At 38.1% G+C, this 23,175-nt stretch overlaps 1 protein-coding gene across 1 annotated transcript in view; it reads right to left on the reverse strand.

Moving 5' to 3' along the window:
• Positions 1-1,727: 1,727 nt before the first annotated feature.
• The window catches only part of LOC21386900 (nuclear pore complex protein NUP155), a 36,974-nt gene continuing 15,526 nt past the window's right edge, over positions 1,728-23,175 (reverse strand). The window contains exons 3-13 of the mRNA XM_024169935.1: positions 9,380-9,506; positions 8,181-8,443; positions 6,281-7,925; positions 5,975-6,187; positions 5,564-5,811; positions 5,048-5,462; positions 4,651-4,856; positions 3,740-4,097; positions 3,060-3,278; positions 2,606-2,934; positions 1,728-1,913 (exon numbers count right to left, since the gene is read on the reverse strand). Of these exons, the coding sequence (XP_024025703.1) occupies positions 1,796-1,913; positions 2,606-2,934; positions 3,060-3,278; positions 3,740-4,097; positions 4,651-4,856; positions 5,048-5,462; positions 5,564-5,811; positions 5,975-6,187; positions 6,281-7,925; positions 8,181-8,443; positions 9,380-9,506 (4,141 nt within the window). The 3' untranslated portion in view covers positions 1,728-1,795. The remainder of the gene's footprint in view (positions 1,914-2,605; positions 2,935-3,059; positions 3,279-3,739; positions 4,098-4,650; positions 4,857-5,047; positions 5,463-5,563; positions 5,812-5,974; positions 6,188-6,280; positions 7,926-8,180; positions 8,444-9,379; positions 9,507-23,175) is intronic.

The raw sequence follows: 23,175 nt of genomic DNA on the forward strand, positions 1-23,175 counted from the left end.
TTTTTTCTTTTTTAGTCTCTATTTAGTTTTAGTCTTAAACGCGCACACATGATTAATTTAAAATAATAGCTAACATAAATTGTTTAAAAAAAAAAAGAAGTAAAAAAGGCGACGTAAAAGAAATGAAAATTGAAAAAATAAATCGGAAATGCTTTGAAACCGTTTGATTAAAAATTTCGACGGCTCAAATTCGCACGTGAGAAGCAACTCGACGACCAAGTTCATCTAATCAATCAGAGCCGTCTTGTCTTCAAACCGTGGCTACTGCTGTTATACTGAGGTATGGTATTAACGATTCCGGATACAGGGTTGCCGGCCATTAAGCAGAAATTAGATACGTCACAAGTGAGGAGCGCTCAGCAAGAGTGACAGTTGCGCAGTGGTGGGCCCCACCACTTCTCCTTCCGCTAGTCAAGAGTCAACATGTAACGACCTCCATGCGAAAGACCCAAAAGGCCTGCCTAGGAAAGAGAAAAGAAAAAAAGGAAAAGAAAGACAAACTTGGCAATTTAGCTACCAGTGGCGGGTCTCGCCACATTTCCTTCACCCAGCCGATAATCGACACATGTGTTGAGAATGATATTCTAAAAATATAAGATATAATTAAATTTTTATTATTTATTTAAATTTTTATATTTAATAATAACGACCGATGGAAACGCACCTATCATCTCTATATATATTTATCTATTAGTGTATATATATTTATATATATATATATATATATGAGAGAATTAGTTGACATGTCTGCTTATTCTTGATTTTCGTTTTTTTTTTCCTCTCGTTTGACTTTCTATTTGACGCTTTTTTTTTCTTTTTTTTTTTTTTTTTCATCCTTTGGCGTTGAATTGTAAATACACGTCTATTTAAGTCTCAATACTTGTTTGGAACTTCTACCACTTTAACACATATAATCAAGGAAATTTGTAGTATATGGCAGATTTCATAAATTTAAAGTAATAAATAGCATAATTATTTTAATTAGTAAGTTAATAGCAGAATCTTATAAAAAAATTATTGTTTTCTCCATCTTACCCTTATTTTCAATTTCACCCTACTAATATGAAACCCTAATCCCCTCTCCCTTTGTATCGTACGCACGCTCTCTCTCTCTCCACCCTCACACTATCTCTCACTCTCTCTCTTCTTGCTATCTCTCTCTCACTTTCTGTCTCTTCACTCTGCTCGTACCACCGGACATGGAGAGCTCCTTGCAACGGCGGCGGCGTCACGAGCCCAAGCTAAAGGGCAACAACATCTCATGCCTCTCTCTCCTCCCACCGTGAAAGTATCTAAACCTCATAATGAGGGTATAATTGACATTTTGTTTGGTGTTAAAATACTGATTCCAAGTTTTCTTATATTTACTAAATTCATTACTATTTTTTGCTATTTATTATAATTACACCTCTAATTTCTGCTATTTCCTTCTCTCATATACCAATGAATGAGTTCTCATGCCTAATCCCAGAATTCTTCCGAAACGTGCATGATGTCTCTTCACAGTTCAATCAACAAATTAACGATTTATCAGTGATAAACCATTCAAAAATTGTAATGCTACACCGATGTAAATGCGCGCCACAAGTGGTAATAGCCGACACAAATGGAAATGCGCGCCACTAGTAACTATGTGATTCTTATTTGTTTTTTGACAAAAAAAGAAGCATTGGATTAATATTAAAAAAAAAATACATTCAATAATAGATTTTTTTTTTATTTGAAAATTTACAAGCAACCAAAAAAAAAACAGAAAAGTTCATACATGATGCATCAAACAGGGAACAAAGAACAATTAATAACGGTCAACAGAAAAAGGGCTAATTAGTGACTCTTCAAGTTCTCGAAAGCCTCGGTAAACAGCCTCCGTCTGACTCTGTGGAAGGGGCAACCTCCGCACCTCAGTCATGTATCTGCCACATTCAATGACCACAAAATCAGACCTAGAACCAGATTACAAGGCATCTATAGATTATAACGATGCTCCGAAAGCTAATGCTGAGAGTGGTTTAAAACCTGCTGCTTTTTCTTCTTTTTTTTTTAATTTTTTTTTTTAATTTTAATCTTATGCAACACGAAGGCCATCTAAATCAGAATGTGTTTTTGAGCCACCTATTCTATGACGCTACTAGCAATTGAGAACAGCTTATGCAAGTCAACTTTCTAGGTACAATGAAAAATGCTTGGGGGTACTACTGCTGCTACTGTTAAGCATCACAACTAATAGAAAATTGACCCCATGCCGTGGAAGCCACTTTCTATGAGCAAGTGGTGCTTAGCGCTATAGGTGACCTCTAACATTGTTTAGACACAATACTCGAAGAATATCTCAAACTACAAGAAAAGTTGGTTAGACATTTTGTGTAAGTTTTACTGTGCCAATTCTTGTGCAAGTTTAAACTTATCGCCGTCAAAAAGAGGAAAAGACAACATTATGATGACTTGGGACTAATGTTTTAACGTTATGGCATAAGACTATAGTAACTTTTATTACAATGCATGCATCGCCAACCCACCTTATCTATTTCATGACCATGTACGGACAAATCCTAAGATGTTTTATATCCTATGTAACCACGACAAACAAGAGAGATAACAAGTTCACCTGTTTGCTGCACTTGTGATCTTATCACGGATCCCTTGATTAATAACTGCTGTTTGCTCCAGTGAAAACGTTCCACCTAAAATTAAGGAAGCTCCAGTTGCACTAGTACCCATTCTTTGAGCAAATACCGACATTGCCCACTCTCGAAGTACTGTTAGTACTGATCTGAGAAGGCGTAATCTGAGCTTGGCTGATGGAAAAATAGCTCCGCTTGACAACAATTGATCGTAAGTGTTCAATACAGGTTCAGTTGCACCCTTGCAAGCTGCAAGAAGAGCCCTCGGAACATCTTCATCTCTGACAGATTCAACCCCCGACTCCAATCTCTCCTATAAAAAGATGCAAAGAAAATCAGATAAATAAACAATTTATACACAGAACCATTCATCTAAACTGATGTTTAGAGTAAATATTATCACTTAGAAAGAAATGTTCATATGCATGCAACATGTACCAGTGCAGCCTTTTCCAGGTGAAGACACAAAGTGTCTAAGGGTAAACCAGCTCCATCTCCAGGATAAATGTGGGAACCAACTCTCTTCAGTACAGAACAAGCCTCAGCAATGCCGCCCCTCGAAAGTGCTTGATCAACAAGTCTAGCACAGGTTTCTCTTATGATGCTGCTATCAGCATCGCCAGAATAATTTGCAAAATATAGCATTTCCAGACAAATCTGATTGCAACAAAATGAAAGCAATGACTCAGCACAGAACAGAAGTATAACTTGCAGGCTTGTAGCAACCCCTACCGTAATTCTAAGTAGCTGACCGTTTTTATACCATGTCAAGGTTTCACATATAGTACATTTTCAGTTATAATTTCATTCATATAAACACAAAAATAAAGAAACTGAATCAATGGCCGAGGAGATTTTACTATATCTATAAAGCAGCATAAATAAAAAAATGATCAAACCGACCCCTTTCAACCATAAATAGATTTACACGAATAATAATACACAAACATATAAACTTAGCAAAGATTATTAGCATATATAAATAATGTGTGCGTGCATATATTGTATGGATAATATGTATGGGTAATAGTATAAAATGAGGGAGAGTAGAGACAGATAAATGCACAACACCATTAAGGAATTCAGGTTACTAAATATGTTTTCTCAAAGAACTTTACCTCCCAAAGCTCAAATGGAACAGCATAGTCATTATATAGCTGAGTTATACTCTTCAAATCTAAAGATAGCTCTTTGGCCTTTTCGCGTGCATTATTTGCAACATTTGCATCATCCACTGACGTGCTTTCAGGGTCTGTTCCGTTTTGGACAGAGTCAGAAGCACCTGAAGAAGTTTCTAGCCTGGAAGCTATAGCCTCCAATTCTTCTTTGATCTTGACCTGAAACCGAAGAACGGCAAGTTTCCCTTCTAGTAAATCCAGTAGTCCATTTTCAACAGCACCCCTTGTAGAGCTAACCAGGCCATCACTGGTACTTGCATTCTTGGCCTGTAAAACAGCATTACTTAGGTAGTGACACCTGAAATTGACGACACAAGAAGCATTAGAGAACAATCGGCTAGATGAATAAAATCTCGTGGAATTGAGGCTAAAGAGTTTTGGGTTTTTGTAGAAAGCAGACATTTTCTTGAGCAAAAAGAAAGAACCTGAGCTTCATTTTTGAAATGAATGAACCTAAGATTTGTCTAAAAAAGATACATATGAAAGAAGAGAGAACCAGAATATCTCTATATATGCGTGCTTAAAAACTCAAGTGTCGCTTATGCATAGGACTAAATCTGATTAACAAGCATATTCATATTTTAGAAGGCCAAAAGGGCAACAAAATACAATGTTTTGCATGTTTGAGCTAGCAACCATGAGTCCATGACCAAAATGTTGATTTACAATTAATACATTTCTACCATGCAAAACAAAACACAACCCAACGACAAATAGGCACCTAAGAAGTTTAATACAGTTGGAAAGAAGTATCAATGTTTCAGATAAGCAAAAACCATAGATTTCTGGTAACCAGATACTCCAAGAAAACGTAAAAAAGTAGCCAAGAAGACGAATGTTGGGGAATCTACCTTTGCTCTAAAGTAGGAATATCCCCTGCATCAGTTGAGCGCCTTTCAGCCAGTCTTAATAATATATGAGCTGCAAGAAGGTGCTGCCGCTTCAAGACATAATACCGTGCCAAAAGGTCAAAGTACTTGGCTTGATTGGGTAATATAGGTGCTCCCAGTTGACGCATTCCAGAAGCCCCTGATGACACAGCAGAAACAGCTCGAATCTGCAATGAGAGGTGGAGGGTGAAAAACAACAATAACGAAAGAAAAAAAACAAAATGCAGTGTTAAATAACTCCTAAGAAAGAGTGCCAAGAATTGGTAGAAATGGAATGTAGAATTTGATTTTTTGAACAAAAAACTTGATAGTGAAAATTTTAAATCGGAATAAATAAAAAATTAAGGGGGAAAAAAACCTCTTGAATTGGTTCGCGCCCAGCACTTTGTAGGAAAGGCACCAAATCAGGACCACCGTACTCCAATAACTCACTTTCGAGGCCTAAATCAATCATTGCCCGGTACAAGTACTCATGAAATAATCTATCAGGTGATTTGACACCAAGCTGAACAATCTGGCATATATATTTGTTCCGAGAGGCCTGATCAAGGGCCAATCTTGAAGCTGCAGGTCTAAGTGGAGACCCAAATTCTCCACGTGAAGGAACACCCTTCAAAGAACGTAATGCATTAATGACTATCTCATAACAAATTTCACGCTGAGCAAGTGCATGCTCTCGAACTGCTGCATCAACTTGGTCATTAAAAGCATCACCTGCTGGATCAAGAGCCTGTGCCTTTTGTAGAGGTAAGTGAACAACAGCATCATAGAACCTGTAATGGAATCGTCATTTAAGTTTTAGACACGTTGACCAAATTAAGAATTGGCAACCAAATTCATTGGAATAGCCCTCCACTTGACATAAGCAACTGACCTTAAATCCTCAAACCGTTTGCAGACAGTTTGTAAATCTGCAGACTCTGGAACTTTACTTAAGAAATTGAAGGCCTCTCTAGCAAGATTCTCCTTCTCCTCAGGATCAGGAGTTACAGCAGCTCTTTCAAGGCACTCCACAGCGAGGAAAAACTTGTGATCAGACTCCTTGTAATAGCTAGGACAACCCTCTCGTAGTCTCGCACTTATATCATCAACAGTCCCCATGCCATCAGCACTGGTATAACACTGAGAAAAAAATAAGCCAAGTCACCGTAAGGAAAATTTGGAATAAAGAATAATGATCTCAGATAAAACAAGCTTGTAAACAAGGGGAATAAAGAAATTTCGCTTGCGTTTTTAGGATCCCATTTAGTGGATCTCAGAGAACACTGGTTTGATCTCACATTACCTCCACCAGAGCAGATATAAGCAGTGTAGCAATGCGGTCACCCTCTTCGGAGCAAACTAGCTGATGAAATGTTAATTGGACTAATGTTTGTCGTAGATTAGTGTCAAAACCCTGAACCAAGCGAGTAACATGATGCTGAGAAAGAAGTTGGAGAAGAAACAGGGCTTCACTGGATCTAAAAAGCAATTGCCTGATGCATTCCATTGCCCTCACCTGTGGAACAAGAAACCAAGTCGCAAAAAGGAATGAAAAATATTGGTCTAATGGCCTTTTGTAGACTACAACACGACGACAATTTTGACTTACCTCCATAGCAGCCAGCTCTGCAGGACTATATGGTAACCTCTGCCTTTTATTAGATGCACCACTGCCACTAGACTCGGCACTCCAAGAGTAAGCACCAAATAAGTTTCTCACCATACTCTGGTCACCAGCACCTATTTCGGAACCAGTCCCATAAAGAATTGAACCAGTCAAGTCTCCCAGTCCAGCAACACAGCCATAGAGTCCCCTTCTCTGATTCCTTCTAGAACTCAAGAACTTCTCTAAAGAACGAAGTTTGTTTTCCAGTACTTGCATAGCCTGAATAGACAATCTACATGAGACAAGTCCAGTCTCAGATAAAGCATCTGCAGAACCTCCTTTTACAGCCATCACAGGAAGTTCCCACACTGGGAAAAGTAGCCTTGAAGAACACAAGCAAAGCCCTTCATAAGCACCTGAAAACACTGGCTCAGCCTCCTGAACAACCTGACCCATGCTAAATCCCCCAGAAGCTGTCCTAGTGTTTGACAATGCATTACCACCCTCAAGTTGTGGCATTCCAACAAGTCTTGGATCCTCAAACGCTTCAGCCGCCTTTTCAGCAACAGCATTGCTTATAAGATTTTCAGAATACATTATCCTGGCTGACAGCATCAAACACATTGCAGCTGCCTCACCAGATCCAAAACGATTAAAGAAATCTTCTAAAATTGATCTCGGTGAATTAGTTTCAAACAACCTTCTCAAAATATCCACAGGCCTGTTATACACAATTTCCATCATGCCTATGGTACTAAAAACAACAAGTCTCCTCCTTGGCAGTATATGTTGGGTTGTAAGGTCCCCTCTAGCCCAGAGTTTTAGGGACGCCTTTTCAGAGGATTCCCATGAACTTTCAATTCCAGTAAATTCAATTTCTGAATATAGGGAGTGTACTGTTGTTGCAGTATCAGGATTTGGTAAGACATCTGCTACAAATAGCATCCGTCCTTCAACTGATAAAGAAGAAACAGATTCCCTTAATGCCCGAGTACTTCTTGAACTCGTCCCTGATGTACCTGAGACCAAGGACTGTGTGCTCGAATCCCGACTTACAACAAGAAGAGAAGACATGGTTGGTGGAGATGAATCAGAAAGTACAAGAGTTCCAGCAGAATAATATGCTGTCTCAACCTTCAGTGAGAGATCTTCATTCTGAGGTCTACCAACAAGAGACATAGCTCCAAAGGCAAGCCCACTGCTGACACCCAAGGGAGGAGAGGGCCTGGTAGCAACAACTTTTAGACAACTAGGTTTATAATGGTTCGTATTAAAACCACCCAAATTTCCACCTGATGAAGAAGTCGTGAGATACATCCTTCTGCCATCTGATAAAACAGCAACAAGGTGTAGACATTTTGATTCCAGCATGGACAAAGGTGATATACAAACAATAGATGGCTTTGCTGACCGATTTGGGGTCCTTTGTCCAGTTGATTGTCTACCCCCGTAATGAGTGTCCCTCTGATTGATAACATTCCTTTCTTCTGCCACCTTCTTCAATGGTCCATCACCATTAGGGCCCACAACAAAAACCTGAAGTTTCATTTCTTCAGTTCGTGCATATAAAATGTTTCTTTCATTATCAACAACTAATTCAATGATGGGGTCAACAGCTCCAAACTTAAACACATTAGGCACAACCCATCTGCAAAATAAGTGTTTGCATCAATGCACGGTATAAATGAAAAAACAGCAAATTCTAACTTTATTATTTAAAGCTGACAAACTACAATGAGGATGATTATGTGCAAATTATGAAATTAGATAACAACAAAGTAATTTGCCCTTAAATTGCTTTTGAAAACTACCCGGTTCAAACTTTAAATCATGAATACTCACAGTTCGGAAGCTTGATATCTTATTACCACGGAAAGGATCAAGTACTATATTACATAATTACCTTGATATGACACTGCTAAACCCAGAAGTCAGGCAAACTTTCCGGCAACGCCTTTGCCAGCCTGAACCAGTTGAGTAATGAAGTTCATAAATGTGGCCATCACGGCCAGCCAAGAAAATACGACCTGCGTTAGTACATGCAATACAAGTCATGGTGACTCCATCTGATGGTGCTGTATATTCTGGCAAAGGTTGCAGCGAGACCTCTGCATATGGATCTGCATTATCACCTCCACCAGAGCAGCATACTCCTACGAGAACTAACTGACAACAAGAAAAGGATAATGAGATTCTTTACCAATAATATACATGAACCTTACCCAACTTTTCGATGTTATGTGACAAATGAAGTGTTACTTTTCAATTTGTGAACGTTATCAAATCCAGTTTATAAGGTTGAATTTTACTGAATGAAAACTCAATTCACATATTAGTTGTTACTAAAAGGTTGCAATAAAATGGGATGTTAGGTACTCCTCCTTGAAGAGGCCCTGTCACATGCCACCCATATTGTAAGGGTTTGCACTTGGGCCCACGTTTCAATGCTCTTAAAAATCTTAGGGATACAATCAATTTGGTACCCTTTGTTATATCGAAGCATCTCGAAGGTATCCTGTCTTTTTAATAATATTAAATAAGTACCTTCGAGCTTGTGGGTACCCTAAGACCCTTTTTGGGACATAAAATGTCCTTTCTACCCTTCTATTTAATCAATTACAAATATTTTTTTAAAAGTTCTAAAAATATGTTAGAGTTTAAAAATCTAAAAAAAAAAAAACACAATTTCTACAGTTTTTAAGTTTTTAAAATATGAATTTTAAAAAGTACTTTTAAAATATTTTTGTAAAATTTTAAAATTTTTAGTTTCTAATTAATTAATTAGAAGGCCAGATTGGTCATTTTATATCTCAAAAAACAGCCTTAAGGTACTCACAACATGTTTTCTAAAACACGAAGGTACCTATTTAATATTAAACAAAAAGTTACGTACTTTCGAGATGTTTCGATATAACAGAGAGTACCAAAATGATTTTATCAAAAATCTTATTTTCACTTATATCAACAATTGTATCACTCCAAGTTTCGTTTATTTCAACAATTAAAAGAAAATAAAATTTGTCCAATAATTGTCTTCCAAAGAAACATTTTCAAAGTACATATTACGGAAAGCAAACAAAAAGACCAAGGATTCGTTACTACCTCAACAGGTGTTGCCAAAATTAACAGATACTGGATCGCTTCAACAAAGACACCAGGTTTTGATTTTGCAAGACCAACAGCACAAATAGCTTGCTCTTCTCCACTGTATTCTGCACATTGACCATCCCTGATCAAGAAAGAATGTCAAACAATGAACGAAAAGAATGTAGAGACCAGAGTTTTAAATCAACATTGAGGAAGTCATAACTCATTGGCAAACAACAAACTGTTTGATTCTGTATTGATCCTATCCTGCATTGTTTTCTTATAACGAGCACCATATGTATAGTTTTGTAATATGAATATCTAAATAGTTGAACATTTTGACAACAACACGTACATTTATGTTTACACACAGAGAAAGAAGCAAGTAAAACTAATGCAACAAGCATTATAATGCCCATTATAGAACACGCAAGTAAGAAAATATATTCCTCTCACAACTGACTTCCTCATGAACAAAGAAATCTACAAAGAACATTCTTAGGAAATCTAATAAGGTCCTAAACTATGATATAAGAGGTAAGATTACTAATCATTGAATTATACTTGAAGACTAAAAAGATTACTTTCAAAACAAAAAAAAAAAAAACCAGCATCAAGGATAACAAAATAAATATCATCTCAGACAGCTAATTAAGGCCTCTATTATTCTTCTGTCCTAAAAGAAAACATAGTTCGTAGCATCCTTTTTTTTTGGGGGAAAAGAAACAGAACTTCATTAGAAAAATCACATATATAAAAAACACTAACAAGGAGGTCGGGGATTCCTCTTGCTCCAACAAAAGCAAAATGAGAAAACTACATCAGTAGATAGATTCTAATTCCTAACCAAATTCGACAAGTTGAAGTTAGAAAAATCTTAGTCCTTAGACAATCATATAGCAACCAAAGACTTCATTTTATGAACAACTAAGGTCTTCAAAAATCCTCCTATTTTGTTCTAACCAGTTTGCCCAACATAGTTCTTAGCTTTCAATCAGTGAAACAGAAAAATACTTGTTCCCATGAGGTGGGAAAAAACCTGCAATGTATAAATCTTTTTATTTTATTTTTTGATACAAGCTAGCTGCTCCCATGATTCGAGTTTGGAATTCACAGTATACTACAATGAGATGGTAGCCCTTTGGCAGGAATTGGATCAATGCTATGATGATGAATGGGAGAATCCAAATGATTGTGCAAGGTATATGAAGCGTGAAGAGAATGATCGTGTCTACGTGTTTCTTGCAGGAGTTAATCGAAGTCTGGATGAGGTAAAGGGAAGGATTCTTGGTCGAAAACCCCCGCCCTCTATCCGAGAAGTTTTTTAAAAAATACGACAAGAAGAAAATAGGAGAAGAATCATGTTGAACAGCACAGCACCAACTCCAGAACCTGAGAATTCTGCTCTAGTCTCCTGCAACTCAGGAGGATCCGACATAGAAGGTGAACGGAAAAAACGCCCGTGGTGTGATCATTGTCGGAAACCATGGCACACTAAGGAGACATGCTGGAAACTTCATGGAAAACTAGCAAATCTCAAGAAAAAACCAGAGGGGAATGGCAGGGCGTTCAAGACTACTACGGAAGACTCTCAAGAGCAGTCCATTGACTCAGAAGTGTTACCTTTCACTAAGGAACAATTAGAGCATCTATATAAACTCTTTAAATCTCCACAATTTGCTGTCAATCCTTCATGCTCACTTGCAACCCAAGGTAATTCGTATGTCACAGCCCTTTCTAGTCTAGGTTCTTTCTCTTCTAGTCCATGGATTATAGACTTTGGAGCAACAGATCATATGACAAACTGCTCACATCTCTTCTCATCCTATAGTCCTTGTGCAGGAAACAGGAAAATTAAAATTGCTAATGGATCTTTTTCGGCAATAGCCGGGATTGGTTCAATCAAAGTTTCCTCTCTCATAACTCTTAATAATGTGCTTCATGTCCCAAAATTGTATGTAACCTCTTATCTATTAGTAAGATAGCACAAGATCTTAAGTGTCAAGCTAATTTTTATCCAACTCATTGTGAGTTTCAGGAACTAGCCTCGGGGAGGATGATTGGCAATGCTAGGGAAAATGGAGGACTCTACTTTTTTGAAGAAGGACCAACTCCGAGTAAACCAGTCCAAAGTTCATGTTTTGAAGCTATGTCTCTTTCTAGGAATCATGAAATTATGTTATGGCATTATAGACTTGGTCATCCAAGCTTTTATTATTTAAAACGTTTGTTTCCATCTTTATTTCTCAATAAGAATCCTTCTTCATTTCAGTGTGAAATTTGTATTGCAAAACAACATCGATCTACTTATTCTCCACAACCATACAAACCCACTAAACCTTTTTCCCTAATCCACAGTGATGTTTGGGGCCCCTCACAAACTTCTACTCTTTTCGGGAAAAGATGGTTTGTCACATTTATAGATGACCACACTAGAGTAAGTTGGGTTTATTTGTTGAAAGAAAAAACAGAAGTTGAAGGAGTTTTCAAAAACTTTTACACTATGGTACAAACTCAATTTAATGGAAATATTCAAGTCTTTAGAAGTGATAATGGAAAAGAGTTTTTTAATAGTATTTTGGGGAATTTTTTTACTGAAAAGGGGATTATTCACCAAAGTTCATGTAATGACACCCCTCAACAAAATGGAGTAGCTGAGAGAAAAAATAAACACCTTCTAGAAGTTGCTAGAGACTTCCTTTTCACACATAATGTTCCAAAATATCTTTGGGGTAATGCCATTCTCACAGCTACCTATCTCATTAATCGGATGCCCTCAAAAATTCTAGATTTTCAAACTCCTTTGCAAATCTTCTCAAAAACCCTTCCATTCTCTAGGGTCTTATCAGACTTGCCTATTAAACGCTTTGGATGCACTGTTTTTGTTCACAACATTGATCAAAACCGAAGTAAACTAGATCCTAGAGCCAAAAAATGTGTCTTTGTAGGCTATGCTCCAACAAAAAAGGGATATAAATGCTATGATCCTATTTCGAAAAAATTGTTTGTCTCTATGGATGTCACTTTCTTTCAAACACAGCCGTTTTTCAAGTCTCCTCTTCAGGGGGAGAAAAATAGTGAAGATCCGACTTGGGATAAAATAGAACACTTGGTGACTGAAGTTCCTTTCCAGCCTAAACAGAATTTGATTTCAGAATCTGGTTCTAAACAGTCACCAACAAACTCGGTTTTAACTCAAAACCAGGAATACCAAAGTCTCATTCCAGCAGAAAATAATGGTCCTTTAGAAGGAGATGCAAATAAAAGGAAATTTGGACTAGTTTACTCCCGAAAGAACTTGACTTGTGGAAGGGAGTCTGAAAATTTCCAGCAAAGCCGAAACTCCAACCCGAGGCAGGACCAAAATCTTGTGAATGCCCCTTCTCCCGTCCAAGATTATCCAGGTATCTCTCCTCCCTTAAACTCCATTCCCGGAGAAACAACTCTTAATAACCTCCCAATTACTGTCCGAAAAGGGGTTAGATCATGTACTAAGTATCCAATGTCCAAATTTGTGTCCTATGAAAAATTGTCCCCAATGTTTTCTTCCTTCACTACTCAACTCTCACTTGTGGAAATTCCAAAGAATGTTCAAGATGCTTTACAGGTCCCTGAGTGGAAGGAGGCAGTTCTAGAGGAAATGAGGGCTCTCAAGAAGAACAATACTTGGAGGATGGTTGACCTACCAAAGGATAAGAAGACTGTGGGCTGCAAATGGGTGTTCACAGTAAAATACAAGTCAGATGGATCTCTGGAAAGATATAAGGCTCGTTTGGTTGCAAAGGGCTTCACTCAAACATATGGAATCGACTACATGGAAACTTTTGCCCCAGTAGGAAAACTTAATACTGTTAGAGTACTTCTCTCATTGGCAGCAAACCTGGATTGGCCACTACAGCAACTAGATGTCAAGAACGCTTTTTTGAATGGTGATTTGGAAGAAGAGGTGTACATGGATGCCCCACCAGGTTTTGACAGAGAGTTTGGCTCTAAGGTGTGCAGATTGATGAAGTCATTATATGGTTTGAAGCAGTCGCCGAGGGCGTGGTTTGAGAAATTTACTTGCTCAGTAAAAAGGCAGGGTTATACACAGGCTCAAACGGATCACACAATGTTCTTCAAGCACTCACCAAGCGGAAGAATTACCATCCTAATTGTCTATGTTGATGACATTGTCTTGACAGGGGATCACCCGGTAGAGATGCACAGCTTAAAAAAGAATTTAGCTACAGAATTTGAGATCAAAGACTTGGGCTCCCTCAAATATTTCCTTGGGATGGAGGTGGCAAGGTCAAAGAAAGGAATTGTTATAAGTCAACGGAAGTATGTGTTAGACCTACTGAATGAGACAAGTATGAGTGGATGTAAACCGGTAGATACACCGGTGGACCCCAATGTTAAGCTCAACAACAGTGGGGAAGGAGATCCAGTGGACACAACAAGATATCAAAAGTTAGTAGGTAAACTAATCTACTTATCTCATACGAGACCAGACATAGCTTTCGCAGTCAGCCTTGTTAGTTAGTTTATGCACTCACCCAGGAAGGAACACTTAGAGGCTACTTACTGTATTCTAAGATACTTGAAGAATTCTCCTGGGAGAGGTCTAATTTTTAGAAAGAACACTCAACGAGGGATTGAAATCTACACTGATGCAGACTGGGCTGGATCCTCCACAGATAGGAGATCAACAACAGGATATTGTTCCTATGTATGGGGTAATTTAGTTACTTGGAGGAGTAAGAAGCAAAGTGTAGTAGCAAGGAGCAGTGCCGAGGCAGAGTATAGAGCAATGGCTAATGGTGTGTGTGAACTACTGTGGTTACAACGGGTGTTGAATGAATTAAAGTTGCTGATAGAAGCTCCTATGAAGTTATACTGTGACAACAAAGCTGCAATCAGCATTGCCAACAACCCTGTGCAACATGATAGAACCAAACATGTTGAAGTTGATCGGCATTTCATCAAGGAAAAGCTCGAAGGAGGTTTGATCTGCATGCCATTCGTTCCAACAGTACAACAAACAGCAGATATCTTCACGAAGGGATTGTTCAAGTCGACTTTTGATTTTTTTGTTAGCAAGTTAGGTTTGCATGATATCTATGCACCAACTTGAGGGGGAGTGTAGGAAATTAGAAGATTTTATCTTTTCAGTTTTTGAATTAAAGAGCCAAATCCCTTAGTTTGGGATTAGGATCCTAGGAGATAGGGAATTCTGGTTTTTTCTAGATAAACACCGGATCTAGATAGATTTAGATAAGATAAGAGCTTATTTGAATTTCTATGAGTTGTCAAGGGTACTTGGTATCCTATAAATTAGGTTTACGTTACACTAATAATAATAAGAAAAAAAGGAAGTTTTTCCCTTCAAAACCTTCAATTATAATGCCCATTATAGAACACATAAGTAAGAAAATATATTCCTCTCACAATTGACTTCCTCATGAACAAAGAAATCTACAAAGAACATTCTTAGGAATCTAATAAGGTCCTAAACTATGATATAAGAGGTAAGATTACTAATCATTGAATTATACTTGAAGACTAAAAAGATTATTTTCAAAACAAAAAAAAAAACCAGCATCAAGGATAACAAAATAAATATCATCACAAACAGCTAATTAAGGCCTCTATTATTCTTCTGTCCTAAAAGAAAACATAGTTCGTAGCATCCTTTTTTTTTGGGGGAAAAGAAACAGAACTTCATTAGAAAAATCACATATATAAAAAACACTAACAAGGAGGTCGGGGATTCCTCTTGCTCCAACAAAAGCAAAATGAGAAAACTACATCAGTAGATAGATTCTAATTCCTAACCAAATTCGACAAGTTGAAGTTAGAAAAATCTTAGTCCTTAGACAATCATATAGCAACCAAAGACTTCATTTTATGAACAACTAAGGTCTTCAAAAATCCTCCTATTTTGTTCTAACCAGTTTGCCCAACATAGTTCTTAGCTTTCAATCAGTGAAACAGAAAAATACTTGTTCCCATGAGGTGGGAAAAAACCTGCATTAATGTATAAATCTTTTTATTTTATTTTTTGATACAAGCTAGCTGCTCCCATGATTCGAGTTTGGAATCTCTCCCTTAAACCCACCTCAACCTGGGATCTCTACAGTGTATGATTCATTATTTAAGAATCAAAGGAAACAAGCATTTTAATGATTTATTTCTAAGTAGGGCTGGTCAACATTTTTTTTTTTTTTGGTAGCAATAACACAAGTCAACTAGAGTCAAAAACTATGCACGCTGGATCCTAGTATATAGTGTATCATTGTCTAACGGATAATCTACATTAGATTTTAGATTGTCGTTGATGTAGTTTATAGATTGGAAAGTTATTGTCAGTCATTAATATGAGACCAAATTAGATTAGATGTTTAATTTTTTATTGTTTGGCTCATTGATACTATGAGACCTGTTTTGATTTTTTATGTTTGATTTCTTCGCTTTTCTGAGGACACCTTGTTCTTGATTGGTCTGCTGTAATTTCTTGTCTCCAATAAAATTTCAGCTCTGATAATGTGTATATATATGTATATATTAGTAATTTAGTATATTACACGACGAACCAGTTTAAGTTATAGACTTATAGTGCGCCAAATAAGACAAGAAGTTCTATTACAACACAAGCAAAGCAAAATAGAAACTTGTTTAGAGAATTCAATACCGATAGCTTAATAAGAAACTTAAATCAATTGCCAGCCCCACGTTTTCATGCTAGGAAATTGGCAGCCTCGTAACCGATAAAGTTCTGTGAGTTTTTATAATTCTCATTGATAATTCTGACTAATTGTATAGCCTTAAATAATAAGGGAAGAAGGACTCTTCTCCCGAAAACAAGCAACCAAAAAAGAAAAAAATACAAAACAGGGAATCAATGAATATTACCAATATCCCTCTTATTCTAGGAAACAAATAAATCCAATTATAACTAATTCCTAGGAATCGGGTAACAGCTAATTCCTAGAAACCAGACATTAAATCATAGATTTCCACACTCCCCCTCAAACTTGGTTGTAGATGTTGATTAAACCAAGCTTGGAAATAAGATCCTCGAAGGTCTTCCTTTGAACAGCTTTTGTTAGGATGTCTGCAATCTGTTGATTGGTTGGAATGTACAAGAGAGATATCATTTCTACTTCTATCTTCTCTTTGATAAAGTGTCTATCAATCTCCACGTGCTTGGTCCTATCATGATGTACTGGGTTCTTTGCTATGCTGATTGTAGACTGATTATCACAGAAAGCTTTCATAGGTTCTGAGACTGGAAATCTTAGTTCACAAAGCATCCTTTTCAACCATATTCCCTCACAGATGCCAAGTGCAAGAGCTCTAAACTCTGCTTCTGCACTGCTTCAAGAAACCACTGATTGTTTCTTACTTCTCCAAGTGACTAGATTTCCCCAAACATATGTACAATAACTTGAAGTAGATCGTCTGTCAGTTACAGACCCAGCCCAATCTGCATCAGTGAAGATCTCAACTTCTTTCTTTGCTGTCCTTTTGAAGAACAATCCTTGACCCGGTGTCATCTTTAAGTACCTTAGAATCCTATATGCAGCTTCCATGTGCTCTTCTGTTGGATTGTTCATGAACTGACTAACCACACTTACAGCAAAGCTGATATCTGGTCGGGTATGAGAGAGATAAATGAGTTATCCAACCAATCTTTGGTATCTCCCTTTGTCAACTAGAGTGCTGTCAATCTTACTTCCCAGTTTTGAGTTGGGGTCCTTAGGAGTGTCAGCTGGCTTGTATCCGAGCATCCCTGTCTCTTTCAAGAGGTCCAACACATACTTCTGTTGTGAAACTGAAATGCCTCTTTTCGATCGAGCGACTTCCATGCCAAGGAAGTACTTGAGATTGCCTAAGTGTTAGCATATATGGTTGGATTATCCGGGATTTTTGGGTTGTTATGCTAGTGTATTTGTTAGCCCTTTTATCTCCTTGTTTTTAGGAAGTTAGATGGTTAGTTATACTTATTCTCCTAGGCTATATAAAGAATAGTTTTCTTGTAAAGAAAATAGTTTTACTGATGAATATAGCAATGCACATATTGTTTTTCTCCTCAAATTAGCTTTTATGGTATCAGAGCATTAAAGGCTACGTGTGAGTTGAGAAAAACTAAACAACAGGAATAAGCGGAGCGGGTAGAACTGAGGTTACCTCGAGCACCTCGCAAACTGTCTCCACAATCATTCCCACTACTGTCATTGAAAACTCCTCTATGTCTCTGCAAATCACAACTCACAAACTAAACGGGAAGAATTTTCTGCAATGGTCCCGATCAGCACAGATGGTGATTAGAGGCAAAGGCAAAATCGGGTATTTGGATGGAACAATTCCCAAACCGAACTCCACTAATCCGGCATACTCCACTTGGGACACTCAAAACTCGATGGTCATGGCCTGGCTAATCCATTCCATGGAAGACAGCATTGGGGACACATTTCTATTTTATCCCACAGCAAAGGAGATATGGGAGGCTGTGACTTTAGCCTAGTCTGACCTCGAGAATTCATCTCAGTTGTTTGAACTTCGCAACAAAGCCAGAAACCTCAAACAAGGAGATCTTGAAGTAACTCAATACTTCAATTCCTTGAAGAAATTGTGGCAGGAACTTGATTTGTTCAATACCTGAACATGGAGGGATCCTAAAGATGCTGTTATGTTTAAGAAAATGCAGGACAAAGATCGTGTCTATAATTTTTTGGCAGGTCTTAATAAAGAACTTGATGAAGTGAGAGGCCGTGTTCTTGGAATGCGACAACTGCCATCCATTGATGAAGTTTTTTCTAAAGTTCGGCGTGAAGAATGTCGCCGGAGAGTAATGCTCGGAGAAACGGCGATCATGACGATTGAAACCTCGGTGTTAGTTGCACAGACACCAAACAAACAAGAAAATATTCGCTCATCCACCAAAAAGGGGCAGGCCTGGTGCGATCATTGTCAAAAGCCTTACCACACCAAGGAAACTTGCTGGGAGATTCATGGTAAACCAGCTAACTGGGTTCCTAATCGACTCAAGAATCGAGATAGTAGAGGACTACAAGCCATTCATGGCTCAGAACCGGAGGAACAAAGCACGGGAAGTCTCACTCTCTCCAAGGCTCAGATGGAGCAGCTTTGCAACTTGTTTTTTGGAAAGGAACAGTCAAGTACCTCTCTTATGGCAAAGAAGAATGAGAGCTTTGGGGGCATGACAGAGAAAGGTGAGCCGTGGGTTATTGACTCGGGGGCCACTGACCATATGACAAGCTGTCAAAAACTTTTTCAGTCATACACCCCGAGTCCAGGAAATCATAAAGTCAAGGTTGCTGATGGCTCTTATTCCGTGGTTGCAGGAGTGGGATCCATAAAAATAAATTCCACAATCACCCTTAACTCTGTTTTACATGTTCCGAGTCTTATCTCTATTAGTAAGATTACTAAAGAACTAAATTGTGTGGTTAATTTTCGTCTTCTTTGTGTGTTTTTCAGGACTTGATTACGGGGAGGAAGATTGGCAGTGTTAAGGAGGTTGAGGGTCTTTACTACTTTGAGCACAATCTATCTGTGAGTTGTCATGCTTATACCGCTGTGGATCACTCTGCCGTTTCTAGGAAAGAACAAATTTTTCTTCTTCATCGTAGGCTAGGACATCCAAGTTTCTTGTACTTAAAATATTTGTTTCCTTCCTTGTTTCAGAATAAAAAGGATTTGTTTCAATGTGAAATTTACCAATTAGCAAAACATAAACGTGCCTTCTTGCCATTTCAACCCTATCATGCTTCAAAGCCTTTAACTTTAATTCATAGTGATATTTGGGGTCCTTCACGTGTTAAGAGTGTCACTAATCACAAATGGTTTGTTACTTTTATCGACGATCATACGCGTGTATGTTGGGTGTATCTATTGAAAGACAAATCTGATGCGGAGCAAATTTTTAAAAATTTGTATTCCATGATTCAAAACTCATTTTAATGAAAGAATTAAGATGCTTCAGACCGATAATGGTACCGAATATTTTAACTCAATTCTTGGTAATTTATTATTGAAACATGGAATTATTCATCAAAGCTCTTGTGTCGATACACCTAAACAAAACGGGATCGCTGAACAAAAGAATCGCCATTTGTTAGAAGTGGCTAGCTCTCTATTATTTACAACATGTCTTCCAAAAAGGTTCTGGCGAGATGCTATTCTTACTGCATGTTATATCATTAACCGTTTGCCAACTAGGGTTCTAGAATACCAAACACCATTAGATTTCCTTCAAAAATCTTTTCCTACTGCTAGGTTGTTTTCAAGCTTAGAGCCCAAGATATTTGGCTGTACAACTTTTGTCCACATTCCTAATCAGAACCGTACAAAACTTGATCCAAGGGCACATAAATGTCTCTTCCTTGGATATTCTGCCACCCATCAACAAAAAATCTAGATGCTCAGAAAAATCAAAATAGTCGGCCAATAATTCCGGAAGAAAAACGAGCAGACCAGAAACAGAGTGGTCTACAGCCGTTTAACTTGACTTACTCACGGAAAAAGGGGGTAAAAAATCCTGGACTTTCTCACTGCCAAGACTCTATCTCCGAATCAGGCTCAGAAAAAATTAACCATGATCTTGACATCCCTGTGGCTATGAGGAAGGGAACAAGAGCGTGCACAAACCACCCAATCTCAAATTTTGTGGAGTATGATCATTTGTCAACTTCACTCAAGGCTCTCGTGGCTAATCTGTTTGAGAGTGAAACTCCAAAAAACGTTGAAGAGGCAATGGGAAAGGAGGAATGGAGGAAGGCTATTATGGAAGAAGTTCAAGCCTTGGAAAAGAATCGCACATGGGAGATTGTGGACAGGCCAAAAGATAAAGTACATATTGGTTGTAAATGGGTCTTTACAATCAAGTATAGCGCCGATGGATCGATCAAACGACATAAAGCGAGGTTAGTAGCTAAAGGATACACTCAAACATACGGTATTGATTACCAAGAAACGTTTGCTCCTATGGCAAAAATCAATACCGTACGTGTTTTGTTCTCTTTGGCGGCTAACTTGGACTGGCCACTTCATCAACTCGATGTTAAAAATGCGTTTATGAATGGTGAACTACAAGAAGAAGTGTTCATGGAACTACCACCTGGGTTTGATGGAGACAGCAAGAGAGGAAAGGTATGCAGACTTAAAAAATCATTGTATGGTTTGAAACAATCGCCTAAAGCATGGTTTGATCGCTTCACTAAGACAATCCATAAACAAGGTTTCTTTCAAACTCAAGCAGATCACACGCTGTTTTATAAACATAGAGGTAAGAAAGTCACAATCCTCATTGTTTATGTTGATGATATTGTTCTTACTAGTAATGACGAAGAAGAGATTATGAGGCTGAAGAAAGGACTGTCCTCGGAATTTGAGATGAAGGATCTGGGGACTTCAAGGTATTTTTTGGGCATGGAAATTGCCAGAAACAAATCTGGAATCTCTATTTCTCAAAGGAAATATGTACTCGACTTATTGAACGAGACGGGAATGCTAGGATGTAAGCCGGTAGATACTCCAATGGATCCTAGCAAGAAACTAGGAACAGAAACTTCAAGTAGTCCTGTGGACAGGGGGAGATTTCAGAGGTTAATTGGTAGATTAATTTACCTTTCTCATACTCGACCGAACATTGGATTTGTTGTGAGCTGCATTAGTCAATTTATGCGTGCTCCTACCGAGGAACACATGGAAGCAGTATTTAGGATCCTAAGGTATCTAAAAGGTACTCCAGGAAGAGGATTATTCTTCAAGAAGAGTGAATCAAGAAGCATTGAGGCCTACACGGATGCAGATTGGGCAGGTTCCATAAGTGATAGACGATCTACATCAGGCTACTGCTCTCTAGTGTGGGGAAATCTAGTGACTTGGAGAAGTAAGAAGCAAACAGTCGTGGCACGAAGTAGTGCTGAAGCAGAACTACGCTCACTTGCACATGGTGTATGTGAGCTCTTATGGCTAAGGAAGTTACTGGAAGAACTAAAAATGGAAGTACAAGTTCCTTTGAAGCTCTACTGTGATAATAAAGCCGCAATTAACATCTCTCATAACCCAGTTCATCATGAAAAAACCAAGCATGTTGAAGTGGATCGGCACTTCATTAAGGAAAAGATTGAAGATGGAACAATATGTGTCACATATGTTCCAACATCGGAGCAAGCAGCTGATCTTCTAACCAAAGGTCTTGGAAGACCACTGTTCGAAAAGCTAGTGGACAAGCACGGGATGTACAATCTGTACTGCCGAGCTTGAAGGGGAGTGTTAGCATATATGGTTGGATTATCCGGGATTTTAGGGTTGTTATGCTAGTGTAATTGTTAGCCTTTTTATCTCCTTGTTTTTAGGAAGTTAGATGGTTATACTTATTCTCCTAGGCTATATAGAGAATAGTTTTCCTGTAAAGTCAATAGTTTTACTGATGAATATAGCAATGCACAGATTGTTTTTCTCCTCAAATTAGCTTTTACTAAGTCCTTGATCTCAAATTCTTTAGCCAAGAAACTCTTGAGCCTGAGTATCTCTTCATCATAATCTCTGGTTAGGATGATATCATCAACATACACAATTAGTATTGCCCTTTTACCTAATGATGAATGCTTGACAAACAGTGTGTGATCTGTCTGCCATTGATCATACCCAAATTTCTTAACTACCCTAGTGAACCTGTCAAACCAAGCACGCGGTGACTGCTTTAGTCCATACAAAGACTTCTTGAGTTTGCAAACCTTGTTCATCATGGCTGGTGTAGTAAACCCAGGTGGTATCCCATGTAGACTTCTTCCTCTAGATCTCTATTTTGGAATACATTTTTCACATCCAACTGGTATAGAGGCCAATCTAGGTTTGAGGCAAGTGAGAGTAACACTCAGACTGTATTGAGTTTAGCTACGGGGGCAAAAGTCTCTTGATAATCTATCCCATAAGATTGAGTAAAACCCTTAGCTACTAACCTTGCCTTAAATATGTTAACACTGTCATCTGCATTATGTTTGACTGTGAATATTCACTTGCAGCCAACCGAATGTTTCCTTGATGGTAAATAACACCCAAGTCCCGTTCTTTTCCAGAGCCTGAATCTCTTCCAAAACAGCTACCTTCCACTCAGGTACATTTAGAGCTTCATGTATGGAACTCGGAACCTGTATTTTATCAAGGGTGCTAACAAATGCACGGTGACTAGGTGACAATCCTCCATATGATACAAAAGTGTAGATGGGATGATTTGTGCACAACCTAATGCCTTTTCTTATGGCAATAGGTATGTCATCAATAGATGAGTTGCTAGGGGCAGGATAAGAACTTGAGTTACCTGGTGAATTTTAAGGTTCAAGAGTCGGGTTGGATTCATGACTTTGATCATGTGGCTGCATTTATTTTCCCTCTTGAGTCTTGTTCCTCCTAGAGTAGACACGGAACTCACTAGTTGCCGCAGGCTGTGTGTGAGTCAGACGCTGAGGTGTTTGAATTGACTGAGGTACTGATTGGAGTTCTATTTGAGAATTGAATTCAGGCTGAGTATCAAGGACGGGATGAATGAAAGACATTGGACTTTGATTTGTTTGAATAACCGGATTTTGATTATTTAGATTGAGGCGAGATGAATCCAAGGTTTCAACATCATCCCAAAGCTGATATTCCTGAGTAAAGTTCTCCCCCTGAATATTAGATTTGTAATAGGGTTGTTGTTCGAAGAAAGAAACAACCACATAATTATAGAATTTTCGAGTGATAGGGGAATAACATTTATACCCTTTTTGATTAGAGTAGTAACCAACAAATATGCATTT

This window comes from Morus notabilis, unplaced genomic scaffold, assembly GCF_000414095.1.
Source record: "Morus notabilis unplaced genomic scaffold, ASM41409v2 Scaffold945, whole genome shotgun sequence".
NCBI classification, from domain to species: domain Eukaryota; kingdom Viridiplantae; phylum Streptophyta; class Magnoliopsida; order Rosales; family Moraceae; genus Morus; species Morus notabilis.